Consider the following 14651-nt stretch of genomic DNA (forward strand, 5'->3'; position numbering starts at 1 on the left):
CTTGTCTGCGCTACTTTACAGTTTGCAGAAAAGAATGAAAGATTCAATGGGCAAGTGATGTTCTTTTGTGGTTCTTAAAGTGCTGCTGTTGCTCTTTCATCATGTTTCATCATTCCCACGATCCGGCTAATGAGTTTAATGAGAAGAACAAAAAAAAAAAGGGTAGAAGAGCACCACTTTTCCAACGCCTCATCACAAAAAAACTGGGACTTTTCTTGTACACCACTTTGGGAAACTCAACTCCGTATAAAGATGATATTTTAAAAACAAAGACCCTGCCAAGTCAGATCCATCTTTTGCATATTAAAAAAAAAAAAAAAAAACCTTAAACAACTAATCAGGTAAATTAATTGTAGCTGGAGGAACCACAGAACCTTGAAAGCCTGTTTAATGACAGTATATTACATCATTCATAAAGAACCTCGTTTCCCAAGAGTATTGGTGACTTTTATCATCACCATGATTTAGTTTAATGAAGTGTGAGGAGGGCACACACAAAAAAAAAAAAATCACAGATTAAAATCAGTGTTATCTGAGCCTGGTACGGATGTGTGCGCCCATTGTGACCTTATTGTGTGGCGACTTCCTGAGAAGACAAGCGGTGTGTTTCGGAGGTATCAGCAGCTGTGTGCTGCTACGTGCTCCTCTGATCCAGGCGGCCATTGACTTCCTGAGATTTGAATTAATTACTTGCTTCACAAGAGAAACTGGATTGCGGTGGAACCCCCCCCCTCCTAAGAAGTCCACTCATTCTTCAGGAAACTGCCCCATGGACTTGCAGATGGTTTCACTGAGATGTGCTTTCCCATAGAGAACAATTATACAGGGGATTGTGGCGCTGGCATAAACCTGGAGCACACAGTCTCCATTCTGAACATTTCAAAACAGCCATAGGGGAGGTTTGTGACTTAACATAAATTAGACCACCAGGGAATGGGGAGCTCTGAAGTGGCGGAAGGGGCAATATTGCAGATAAATGCACTGTACTGAGAGCTTCATGCCACGCAGAAGACACCGAAAAAATTGCACTCCGACACCTCCAAATGAGGTGAAACTCACATTCAAGCCTTTTTAATGTTTAAAAAAAAAAAAAAACAGATCACTGCAACCTGCTCTGCAAACACATCCAGATATGTGTGTGTCTTATGTGCGACAAAGGCAACAATGATGAGAGCAATTAAAGACGTGAAGAAACAATTAAGCTTGTGTCGCCTGTGTGTTATCCTGAAGGGGATTAAGTTGCTTCTGCGTTTGTATTCTGCTTACTTTCAATAGGCTCCGGGCCTTATGTTTGGTCTCGCCAGTGCCAAACGAACCCCGGTGACGAGTACTCTTCAGCTGTGATGAAGGATCCAGGAACGCAGAGGTTACCATTGGCTGCTAATTAACCTCACATTGTGTCCACTGACAAAGAAACAAAGGAACAAAGTGGAATTTCAATGCAGGAGATTATCACAATCACAATGAGCGTAGTGCCGGATCATGCACTTGATAGGGATTTTCACACTGGCCGCGACAACATGAGATCAGATCAAAGGCACAGATGAAGTTACATTAACAGAACAATGCAGGTTATTGTGATGCAATAACAAGCAGCCATCTGGGCTGTGCTCTTGGAGAGGAGATGGGCCCAGAGTGTGCGGCGAGACCGTTATGTCGTCCCCCTTTTCTGCAACTTCTGCAAGATTGTAATTGTGAGAAGTTTATTGCGGCTTTGTTCTGTCCAAGAGGAGGTAGCATCCTTCCTCAAACACATCCAGACAAAGAGGAAACAGGCTGTGTGTTCTTTCGCTGGTTTTTGTTGCCTCTTTCTGTCCCACCGGCTGAATGGCAATTACTGCTGACTTCCTATCCAGCGAGGAGCCCGGGCCCCGCTGAGGGTGCCCTGACCCTGCGGTATCCAGAGGGGAGAGACAGGAGCTGTCAAAACTCACACCTCTCCCGGGAGTGCTCCTCCAGCTGCTGCCCCCACGGGGCTCGCCGCACACTCCTGCTAATCAGCTCCATCTCATCTCTGGAAGGGAACTGGCCCCGAGTGGATGCAGGCCCCCTGATCTCACCTCTGCTATCTGGCGCACCTTTGAAGTCCTTTGTAAGTGTTAGTTTATGGCTGGAGAGGGGACGATAAGATCCCAAGGTGAAGTGATAAATGAGCTTTTCGTCCCACATTTAAAAGGGGAAATAGCAGGCTGCTAAAATCCACAGATTCTGTTACAGTTGTAACACCTAGCAGCTAAAGCACTTGAGAACGGAAAACATTGCAGTGTCAAATCTGTTAAGTACCTTCATTAAAGCTGCTTGTTTGTATTTAGCTGCCTTCCCACACTGAGGTTCGACATTTGGTCGGACTTTTGCTGTGGGACTTTCTTTTAAAAATGAAGCAATGACTCCAAAGTGGAACAGATTTCCAAGGCTAGACAAGACAAGTAGACACTAAGGAGACGCCCTACACAGACATGCAATATTATTCACAGGGGGATAAATAGATTCATTTACAATTTACACAAAAGAACAAGGCCATGTCAAACATAACCAATTCTTAAGGATGTGAAGCATTTTTTGAACCCACTTTAACACTGAATTTAAGAAGAAGAAGAAGGAGTGAGACAGATGTCAGACGTAATGGCTGCAGGTTGAGTTTGACAGGGCTGGAGCCTGAAGTTTGATGAATCTGTTGCTTATCTCTCTCACCTTGTCTCGACCCGCCCGACTCTCACACGCCAATAACAAGAGATTCACCTACGTACCAAGATGTAGCGTTGCATCACATTTTCTTAGGTGAGAAAAACTGATGTCAGTAACTGTCACTGCAAGGCTAAACTGATGACCTGCGGGAAAGAAAACATACATCTAATAGTGCTGGCTACGTAAAGTCCATTTATTTTCATTAATGCAACATTTGAATCATTACATCAAAGTCCTCTATCCTAACACACTCCATAAAAACAGATAAAAGACAGAAAAGATGAAAAGATGTTAAAAGCATCAGAGGATGATTTTTTTCTTTTTGAATCACTTTAAAAAGTCTCCTTTAAAAAGATTTCAGTGTTTCCTTGGTCTGACTTGTTTTGCTGCTGAAATGCCACAGTAGCTCTCATTTGCACCTCACACACCCCGTCTGTGACAATATGCATCCTTATCTCGAATAACAATTATCACTCCATTTCCTGGAACCATTAGATCTTTTCAGCACATACCTCCATAAGATGAGTTAAAATTCACAGCTCGAGAACACTTTCAGACACACCTCTTGAAATGCAATCACTTATTTCTATGAAGAGCACCGATGTGAACTGTGAACCTTTGAATTTGTATCCCATTACAAAAAAAGTTTCACCCCAGTTTATGAAACAGGATCTACTGCTTGCTGTAACGTCCACGCTAGCCACTGTCTGCTTCAGCTCACTGGAATTTATGCCGCTGCCACCCGCTGACAATAATTTGTTTCACAGTCACCACCCAGCAGCATGAATCAGATGTTGACACTCTAATTTCATGCACACATGGGTGTTTGGCTGAGCCAGCCTTGAATGCTGCTGGTGCATTCCCCTGCCTGTTCCTGCAGCTGCCTACTATACCTGACATTTGCCCTCCGACACGACCATGTCATGTATTTAGCCTGGGAGTCACCCATTATGACAGATGAGTTAACCACACTCTGTTACAATGATTATGTGGGATTTTGTTCCAAATTGTATCAAGGTGTCAAACGAAACTCGGGGATGATTTCTGATGAAATGTAATCCTCAGTAAGATATTATCAAGATATTATTGTGTTTGATTTGTAAAAAAAACCAAAAAAAAAAACAGGTTTTAAGAACATTTCTTTCCCCTCTGTGGTTTCTTTCCAACCCTTCAGGAGAGCACCAGTTTCAGTCTATTTAGCACTAAAATAAATCTGTTTACCATGGCCCACAGCTCCATCTAAAAATATTTGTTTTACTTTGTTGTTTTTTCTAAAAAAAAACAAAAAAAACTACATGTACTTACAGGAAATAATCAAATATAGCCACTGGCCATGTTTCAAGATGTCATGGGCCTGTCAGGGATTGACACATTTGCAGAGTATAATTAATGCAGGTTTTGTCTATTGCTGATTATTTGGCTTCTTCTTCTTCTTCTTCTTCTTCTACTAAAAGTCAGCGCTGACAGTCTGCTGCTTTTTGCTATGTCCTCATTCTGTCAGTTCAGGGACGCAGCGGAAACTATTTTCAACACGAGTGACCGGTAAGAATTCTTGAAAACATATATTTTGTTATAATATTTAATAAATATATAAAAAAAAGAAAAAGTTCCAAACATCTCCCCCTTGCCAAATAAAATCTTGACAGCTTCACTTCTGAGTGAGCATAAATCCACAAGATAAACTTGTAGACAAATAAGTTGTTTGTGTGCAGACGAGGCCAGAAAATTTACATTTATTTATTTATCTTTATTTTTTTTATGAAACACTTGCTTCCTTTTTTTTTTTTTACAAATATCCAAACAACACACAGTAAATAACAGCAGCCTGTCCGTATCACTTCCCTACTTGAGGTTAAGTTGAGTTTATTGCGGAGGCCACTGCCTGCATGCATTAAGCAATCATAAATAATACATGCTAATTACCCAGGGCCTCCACTTTAATGAATTATTTTAATTAAACCACAACATTGAGGTTTTGCATGTGGTCTATATTTCATCCCCTGCCTGAGATGACCTTCTTCTTTGTCTAAGTGGAACCTAGTGGAGAGAACAAGGACGATGCAGTCAGACGAGGATTATACAACTGAGTTCATTCTGATGCTACTGAACTGAGGAAATAATGTCTCAGTGATAGACTGAAAGAGCAGGGACAGATTGTATTTGTATTACAAGAGGAGAGAAAAGCTCAAGTGTTTGATGTTAGGGTGAGTGTGTGATTAAATTGCTCATAATTTCAGAATAGTTAGAAAATAGTTTTAATTTCAAAAGTGCTGGGAGTCAGAGATGATTGGCTCATGTTTAATCTTGTTTTGTGTGTGTGTCTTTATCTATTTATTTATTTTATCCACCACCTGCCTCATGAATGTTATGGCAGTGACACTTAAGGGGTTAAATTTACTTACTTTTTTGGGGAAAAAGCAAGTAAATATTAGAGGGTTTCTCTACATTGGTAATGGAACTAGGTGCAAGCCACACAACACCCTAAATAAGTTTTTGGAGACTGGAAGAAATTTGGAGAAATTTGCAATATTTCAGTAATTTGCCTGCAACAGCCATAAAAATGATGATGGAAAAAGACGTACTGCATGATACTTGTATGTGCAATATTTCCTATACATACATCAAATAAAACATTTTGGTTAAACTTGTACATTTAACATTCTAGGATTATTTTTATATAATTTAAACATTCAACTACATACTGTATATAATTTAAGTACCATTTTTTTAAGAAGGTAAATATCACAAGTATAGGCTTGTGTGTAGTGAAAATTCTCTATATATTTTGTGTATTGAAATAGGGGGATTAAGTTGCTTTTGTATGCTCCATGAAGAAAAGAAAAAATATATGCTTTTAATGTAATTCTAACGACCAGCCAGATTTCCTTTCCTTAAAAAAAAAAAGCGTGTAATCCGACCTTGGAGTTTAATTTAATCTTTCAGAGTCAGAATAAATGTTACACACACAAATGCCACAAAGTGGGGAGGAAAGAAAAAAAAAACTAACAGTGTTGTCCAAACAGTCCGTGGGGGAGGGGTGGATTTAAATTCCAAAAGGGTCTTGCAGCTCGTTTCCTAGTTCCCCAGTCAGCAATGTGTTTGTGAAAAATCAGTCTTTTTGTCTCGCTGAAAAAAGGCTAAATCTACATTGGTGGCCCAGTCTAACTTTGCTATTCTTTGCACTTTCAATTCAAGTGAATGAGGGCGAATGAAGTGGCCCGAGAGCCTTTATTTGATCTACTCGATTGCATAAAGTGACGGAATTCTAATGTATTTGTTTAATACCCTGCGACGGGCTGCTGCTATAGAGAGGGAAGAGAAATAACGTTATTTTTTGTATTGAAGGTATTCTGAGTCGAATCGAATAATTAAGAAAGAAATTGTTTTGCATCTTTGGAGTCCTTCCGTTTCTAAACCTGTTGCATTTTGTTCATTCGCAAAATAACATCGAGACAGTTTCAGTCACTGCTAAAAGGGAGAGAGAGAGAAAAAAAAACGTTCCACCTATTGAATCTTTCCTAAAAGAAAAGCAACAATATTAATGTGTGTGCAGCTTCTTTAAATGTTTATTGTTGGGATTTATTGTGTATAGCCAGCAGCTTGATGAATGAGCTCAGTTGTCTGCGCTGTGACCATGGCATCGCAGCTCCATGCATCCTAATGCACTGCACCATCCATTCTCTGCACACTGACGCTCTGCAGACCCACACTCTGAAATCATACAGGTCCTACCAGAAAACCTTTATTATTATTACTAATAGTATTATTATTATTATTATTATTATAATTATTATTAAATGGTTGAAGCAACAGAGTGATCATTTAAAAATATGTTCCACATCCACATTTCTCACACTAATAATAACAGAACCAACAATAATTTGACTTCTCTGATTGACTCTCCAGAAACATTTTTGATTGTTTACTTCACTTTTAATGAGAAAATAAATTCGATGACCAGTTTTTTTTATATCCAATTCATTGCAGACTGTTTGAACATTTTTTTCCAAAGCACGCATGCTTGCAAAAAATAAGAAAACAAACAAAACAACAACAATAACAGCAACAGTAACAACACAAATTGTTTTTAGAATGCATGCTTTAACCTAAAAAAAAAAAAAAAAGTACAAATTTACAGCATCTGATACACATGGTCACCACAGCCTTTTAAATTAAATGCTTCACAGAAGATTTTCTGGAAAATAGATATCTAAAACATAAAACTAAAAAGTGCATTTTACAACATTTCAGTATCAGTTATTTGCAATATTCACATCTTGCATTTTGAGGACGTCTCACAATACTTTTTCCACTTAGAAAAGAGTTCCAGTTTGCTCTCTCATTTTTTTTTCCAGGGATGGTATAAGAACAAATCTAAATCCTATTCCTATTTGGTTTTCCCCCCTCCTCCATGGTTCCAGTCTTAAAAGCAAACAAAAACACAGAAACCATTGCCTCGTTATTTCATTGACATTACAGTGGTCACACAGAAACGGTGCAAACGATTTGCTTTTTTTTTCATCAGACTAAAACAAAATGAACAAATCTGCCACGGGAATTAGAAGCAAATCAGAGTCGATGGTGCCAAAAACAAACTGACTCTGTTGCTCCACTTCCAACACTCACATGTCACAATCAACTGAAAATAGAACTATCAAATAATTTATATTTTCAAGAGCAATACTTCGCTGTGCGATTCTGTGCTGGACTTTTATGACACGATTTATTAAAGCGACACATTCAACACATACACAAATAAATCGATATGCAACTGCAACTCGCCTTGATAGTTTCCGACGACAGAAAATATAAACTTTGGGATCAATAAACAGGGCCTGGGAGCCAGCCAGCAGTTCTTTTTTTTTTTTTTTTTTTAATAGTGGGCCAGTTTATGTGGTCAGTGCACAGCCACAGACTGCAGTGTGGACGGGCTCGTCAGAGTCTCGCTCGGGGTGGCTGGGCTGCTTTGGCTAGTCGCTGTCTGTGGGGACGTCGGGCTCAGAGACTGCGGAGAGTTTGATAGAAACGCGGGGATGTGTGGAGGTAACGCCGAGAAGCCCGCCATGGAGGTCGGGGTGGGCTTGATGGGAACCGGAATCGCGGGTAAGGACTGTCCCCCGTGGCACAAGGACTTGATGGGCATGCCGTACGCACTGTAGTCGCTGCTCGCCATGGAGATTGGAGCGACAGTGTCAATCATGCTGGTGTTGTACATGTGGGGCCAGGCTGTGGTCAGCTGATTGTGCAGCGGGTACCCGGCAGACATGGACTGCATGGTGGAGAAGGCCAGGCTGCCCGGGACCTTGTACTCTCTGGCGATGATGTTCTCGATGGCGAACGGGTGCTTGAAAGTTGACGTCTGAGTCACTCCGAGGTTGTAGGTTGACATCTGGGGCAGGTGCGTTCCGGTGGCTGCCAGGGCGCTCAGCCTCAGTTTGGCTTGCTGCTGGAGGTAATGCGCAGCATCTGACTGCTTACTGGGAGCCAAGTGGTCGGCTGACATCAACAGTTTGAACCTTTTGCGGCGTCTCAGGAAACTTCCATTTTCAAACATGTCCCCGCAGCTGGGGTGCAGAGCCCAGAAGCTGCCCTTACCTGGCTGATCCGGACGCCGGGGGATTTTGATGAAACAGTCGTTGAAGGACAGGTTGTGGCGCAGGGAATTCTGCCACCGCTGAGTGTTTTCTCTGTAGTACGGGAATCTATCCATGATGAACTTGTAAATTTCACTTAGAGGCAGCATCTTCTCCGGGCAGCTCTGGATCGCCATGGCAGTGAGGGAGATGTAGGAGTAAGGAGGCTTCTGGTCGCTGTACGTGTTTCTCCCCGGACGAGGCATCCTCGATATTTTCAGGAAAAAATCAATAAAAAGTAGTCCCTCTTTAATTCCTTGGCGAAGGCTGGTCGCTCTTCATGAAAACAGCCACGGAGGAAAGTTTAAAAGCAAGCAAAAGCTGGCGTTGAGTCGTGCGTAAAAGAGCCAGGCTGCGCGTCTCTGCAGTGAGCAGGCGGGCGGGCGGTGTACATTTATGGAATGACGGCTGCTCTAAGTCTTTCTCGCAAAGTAAGTCAGCTTGTCCTGCTAGCAGAGCTGAATAGACTTCTTTTGGCGTCCTCGGTAAGACGAGCTAAGTGGCTGCCTACATGGCCTTCCTCTAACCATCTGATAGTTTTATGTAGTGACATGAGCAGAAAAGACCCCTGTAGAGGCGCTCCATTAATGTGCCACCTCTTTGCTATCACATGACAATTGCCATGGGAGGAGAGGGGGGGGGGGGGGCTGGGAGGAAGGCATAATCTGGTTTCATTTACACCTATTTACATGGACACCTTGGGCCAATGGAAATCATTTCCATTTGAAGACAGAAAAAGGGGTGAAAAGGCTCGACAACCGGAATTGAACTGCGATGGCACTCAGTGTGTGAAGGTATGCGCTAATGCTTCTTCAGCGGACTTTTACGGTTAATTCACGGGTAGATATGGACTGTGAATGGACATTTAATGTATTTGGCATTTTAGGAAATCGCCCATAAAGTTAAGTCTATCTGTATTTATGCTAAGGTAAATGTGCTCTAAGACGGATGTTTAAAAAGTGTCTTATTTTTGAAGTTATGTTGTGAAGAGTAGTGTTCCAAAAACTGTTTTGCATGCTGAAACTGATGAGTCCGAAAACATATACTATATATTTTTAAATACGTCTTATTTTAGGGACAGAAATGCATTTTTTTTTCTCTGAATCTACTCATTTTTTGTTTATAAAATACGATGCAAAATAATTCACCTGCATGAGTAAGTTTGTAGCTGAGCAAAGGAAGTAACGATATGAAAACATCAACACAATACAAACAACGTTATCCAAACTGAAACTTCATGAGGCGTCCAGGTCTATTGTGTTTATGTAAAGAAGATTCCAGAGTACTTCACAAATGCAAATAAACCCTTGAGGATGGTGTGCTGAAAACTGTATAAAATATCCATAAGTCAATTATATGAATGTGAAAACCAAATGGGAAGCCTATTTTGAACTATTGCCATTCAAGCTTTTGGCCAGGGCCACCTTTTCCGCTTGGAGGGTTTGCAATGCCAGGGACCACACACACGCACACGCAGATTTGCTCATAATTTATGCTAATTTCCCCCCATAAATCCACAATGCACCCCATCACCAGTCTGACGGATTACGAAAAGAATCGCATTGCGGGGGGACACTGAGCTATTTTCACCCAGAAAACCTGAACAGGCTGCAGAGGAGAGTCCTCAATGCTGCATTAGGACTGTTAAACAAACGAAGAAGAACAAATAAAGACACTAATGCCATCCAAATGCTCCAAATATGCCATATATTTTCAAATAAATTGGGGATTATTTTGTTTTTCAAATCTAAAAAAATTAAATAAATGAAGAAAAGTCTTTTTGTTAATGTGTCCGGTGTCTGAAACTTGCAGCGTGCAGTTTCACTTTGTGTTCCCGCAGAGTGCCTTTTAACACCTGTCATCTCACATTAATGTTCAGCTCAAAAGGTTCAGTCCAAAAGGAAGTGGCCCGGTCGACTCATCTCACACACCGCGGATAATGACAACACACTGCCAAGTGCCAAACATCTTGTGACATCTACCCCATTCATCAATCCATCCATTCATTCATTCAACACGTATCATATGATTGGCTCTCACTCGGGTTAATGTGTACAAAGAAGTCAGAGTCGCTCCGAATTTGTAACTCAAAGATTTGATTATTTGTTTATGATTGTGAAATGTTAGTAATAAGAGCTATTTCAATTAAACTACAAATTACGTGCCATTTTACGCACGATTACAAATGTTCGTTTTCTTGAAATGCAACATTTTTCGAATTTATTTTTTCTTGTTTTACAACTTTTTTTTGCAAACCAGTTTGTGTGTTGCACGTTAACCTACAACACTCGAATTAACCAGCCACAGAGCAGCATAAGAGTTTTTTTTTCTTCTTCTTCTCTCCTCTCACACACAGACGGTGTGGCTTTTTGAGCTACAGGGTTATGGGATATTGGTAGGCCCTTTTGTCTCCGTCCAATGCACACAGTGAAAATACCACCATGACTCTGAATCTGAATAGGGGTTTTTTAGCCGCTCCCAAACTCCGGAGTTCAAGCAGCAGTAGATCAAGTCTGCACTATGTTTGGTCATTTGTAGAAGCGCGAACAAAGGTTGGGATAAGCCAAATTGCATTGCACTTGTGAACCGTGCCTCAGCCTGAAGTATCCTTTATAACGCGAAGGGGGACCAAGAACAATTTTGTGTGAGCTTTAAAAAAAAAAAAAGAGAGGAGCGAAAACAAAGGGCACTTTCTGAAACATCTTAAAGTAGAGTAGTGAGGCGTGACATTCCCAGGGTGATGAGACACAAAAGCTGAGGTCATGGGGATGAAAAAGAGAATCAAACAGCCACTTTCACACGTCTGCCCTCCTCTGCTGCACCCCCCCAACACAATAGGAAACAAATGTTGTTAAAAGAGGATCGATGCCATTCAGCTTAAAGCAGCGAATGATAGCCAAACAATATTGTCACAGTGAATCGAGTTGAGATCTGCTGCCACCCAGACCTGCGGAGGGAGAGAGGAAAAAAAAACCTGCCTTTCAAGGAGCGATTAAGAGAAAGTTAAAGCGGATGGTGATGCTTATTATCATAAAACAAATAATCAAAGGATTAACTACATTTTAAAACACAGATCAATTACTAAAAATAACACATTTTCTATTTAGATCAAATTTCTTATTCCAGTGTTCTGAGTCTACTTTTTTGGACGACAAATTCAAATGTTTTGTATTTTGATTTAAAATGACTCATCATTTTATTTTAAATCTCATTCATAGGTAAATATATTTATGATTACAAGCAATGCATAGAAAATGGAGGTAACCAATCAACCTATAAATACAAAAGTAATCGCGAGAACAATTATTCATAAATATTTCAAATGTGATTTCAGGTGAATTATGAGTTGGCTATTATTTCTAATATTTTCTATTTGAATAATTCACATTTTACTTGGATTATCCTGGAAATTTAAATGGATTTGTAATCTACCTGTCCCCCTGCATGTGTTAAACACATGTTCCCGATGTAAGCAGGTATACATAGTTTGCTGTCTGCAGACTCTAAAACATCCACTAGCCCTGCGCTGCTAATGAAGTCCGCGGTGGTTTCAGCCCCAAGAGATGCTTTACGGTGCAATTAAGGACGCGCTGATGAGAAGGTATGAATATTCAGCGGAGTGACAATTAATTAGCAGACAGAGGGCTCTCACCACAGCCTCCTCAATGGCAAATTTAGCAGATATGAAGGGATACCCACACTACTTAAAGGCCATCTTCACGTCCCCCCTCCTTTGCTTTTTTTTTTTTTTTAACAAGAAATAGAAATTCTGAATTTATTCTGTAGCTCAGAGATATATACAAAAAGAGGTAAAAATCACAATACAATGAATATGTAGGCTATTGTTTATTTTATCAAAGAGCTGGATTAGAGTCCTCCCATCAGGCCCCTCCATTAGCATGCTGGTGACATCAGAGGGAGTACCTGCAAGAAGACCTCCGGGCATTTACAACATATGTTCGGATTATGCTTAATGGTCTAATTACATAAATTAGGCATTCATTATACGGCCCATCGTCTGTATCAGATATCTCAATTGTACAGAGACGGGAACTTGTGATTCAATTTGTCTGGGAATCTTTCATCCTTATAAACACTAAAAGACATGAGAAAAAAAACGAATATTTATGTTTTTTTGTGAAGAACACTCAGGATATTTAAAAATAGCATTTCATTTTTTATTTTATTTTTAGCACTGTTTTCCTCATCAGCAGATTCACCCTGTGACCATTAGATAAGGACAGGTTAATTATACAATACCATACAATATAATAAGATACTATACGCTCTATCTATGTATCTATGACTTTTATTTTGAAGGGTCGCATAGAAAATTGTAGACAACATTTAAATAGGGACGTATTTAGAACTTCTAATATCTACTGTATCACTGTTTTTCCCCACAGGCATATATAAATCATGTCATGGTGTGTGTGTATGTGTGCATCAATATCGATTTATCCATCTATGATTTAAAGATATAATAGGCTAATATTTTTTGTATCATGATTGGTCTATTTGCAGAATTTAAAAATAAACATATTTCTCCATCAATGTACTGATTGTGATGAAATTTTGTCTGCAGGCACATGTGAATGCGTACATTAGGACAGTGTGTGTGTGTGTGTGTGTGTGTGTGTGTGTGTGTGTGTGTGTGTGTGTGTAGGAGGGTGTCCCAGTTCATTGACTCCATATGGTGGGAAACAGCAGGACTGATGAGAGCACTACCTGAGGTCCGTGTTTGTGCTGTGGACTGTAACCACAACAGAGGCCTCTGACCCCCCCCCCCCCCCCCCTGCATAATTCATGACAGACAAGACAGTGTCGCTCACTCTCTCATTTTATCCTCAAGCTTTTGGTGACAGACGACTCCGGGGCCAACAAATCATCCTGTTAAACTACACACCGTACTTATAGCAGACTGACAGATACAAAGAGAAGGGGGCAACGAGCAAGAAGAAGAAGAAAGTGGCTTCGAAGATGGCGTAACAGTCAGAAAATTGTAAATGTGTGGAAGAGGAGGGGGGGAATAGAATAACAATGTGACAGAGTCCAATTCAATATTGAAAGGAAAATGCAAAAAGCCTTATCTACTACATGTATTACAGTATAATGAGCTAGGTTCATAAAAATAACAACAGAAATCCTCGGTTTCTGTACATACTTTTGAAAAGGAACGAGAGAATAATGCAATATACAGCTACGAGTTCATAATATATTAACAACAACCTCAACAGAAGTGTGAACTTCCACCTTGAAGAGTGAAGATTAAAGAGCTATTATGCAAAAAAAAAAGGGAGTATACATTAACATAGTTGTATCGCACTCAAAGAGTAACCTCTCACAAAGAGACAAGTCAAGGTGGAGAGATCTGAGATGCATGAATCTGTGCAGATTCACAAAGAGGAGAAGATCAAAGAAAGAAGTTATATTATTGGATAGAAAGAGAGAATTTTACAGCTAACACTCCCTTGAAATGTGATGTGACAGGTGATGTATTACGCACGGGCTGGATCAATACATGGGGCTTCTTAAAGTGAAATTACAGCTAGAGGTCAATGTAGGTTTAACCTTAAACCTGTCACCTTTCCTTTGTGTTTTCTTTTATGTTTTCACTGTAACCATGCTAATACATTATGAAAGAAAACAGTTACTTTTCATTTAACTGTGTCCCAAATTAATTAAAAGTTTGTGAGGAGGGGGATGCAGAGGATAAAAAAGCTTTGAACTCCAGGATCAATTCACAGAAAGTTGACATTGCTGTTTGTTAGAAATGTCCCCGGCAACACCTCCAACACGTCTCTCCTCTGGGGCTTAGGGTGCAACACGTCTAACGAAGGCAAATTCTTTTGAGTTTTAAGTGTGTGTGGTTGGAAGGCATGGTCCTTTGTGCCTTTATGTGTGTGTGTGTGTGTGTGCGTGTGTGTGTTTGTGTGGGGCTCATGTTCATCCAGACCTTGGCAGTGATCAGAACACACTTAACCAACTGGGACCGAATGAGGGGCATTTTTTTTTTGTTCTGTCTTTCATCTTATACATCAGGGAAATGCTCCCGTCTCCAAGGATGGCGAACAGAGCCAAAGACCAGAACAACACAATACACAATAACAATACAGGAGTGTTTACAACACACATAAACAAAAAACACACGGATGCTGATGCTGGTGACACCCACAGGGAAGGTAACAGAATGAACAGATAGAAGATGTAAAAAAAAAAGAAAAAGTTTGCAAACATAATCCATGTGTGGACATCCGGTTGACAATGCGTAAACAGCTTTGCTCTTTCTGACCTACATCTCCGAGGTGGCTCTCATTTTATACATAAGGGCAT

The 14651-nt window shown here is 40.4% G+C and overlaps 1 protein-coding gene across 1 annotated transcript; it reads right to left on the reverse strand.

The window, feature by feature from the left end:
- Window positions 1-6596: 6596 nt before the first annotated feature.
- On the reverse strand, window positions 6597-8905 carry foxb1a (forkhead box B1a). The gene has a single exon (XM_061035385.1). It carries the CDS (start codon window positions 8522-8524, stop codon window positions 7583-7585), a length of 942 nt encoding a protein of 313 aa, XP_060891368.1. The 5' UTR covers window positions 8525-8905; the 3' UTR covers window positions 6597-7582.
- Window positions 8906-14651: the final 5746 nt, after the last annotated feature.

The sequence above is a fragment of the Labrus mixtus genome, chromosome 4 (assembly GCF_963584025.1).
Source record: "Labrus mixtus chromosome 4, fLabMix1.1, whole genome shotgun sequence".
Taxonomy (NCBI): Eukaryota; Metazoa; Chordata; class Actinopteri; order Labriformes; family Labridae; genus Labrus; species Labrus mixtus.

What these genes read in the sequence shown, in the direction of transcription:
- foxb1a (XM_061035385.1), bottom strand. Translation starts at nt 8,524, where the DNA reads ATGCCTCGTCCGGGGAGAAACACGTACAGCGACCAGAAGCCTCCTTAC.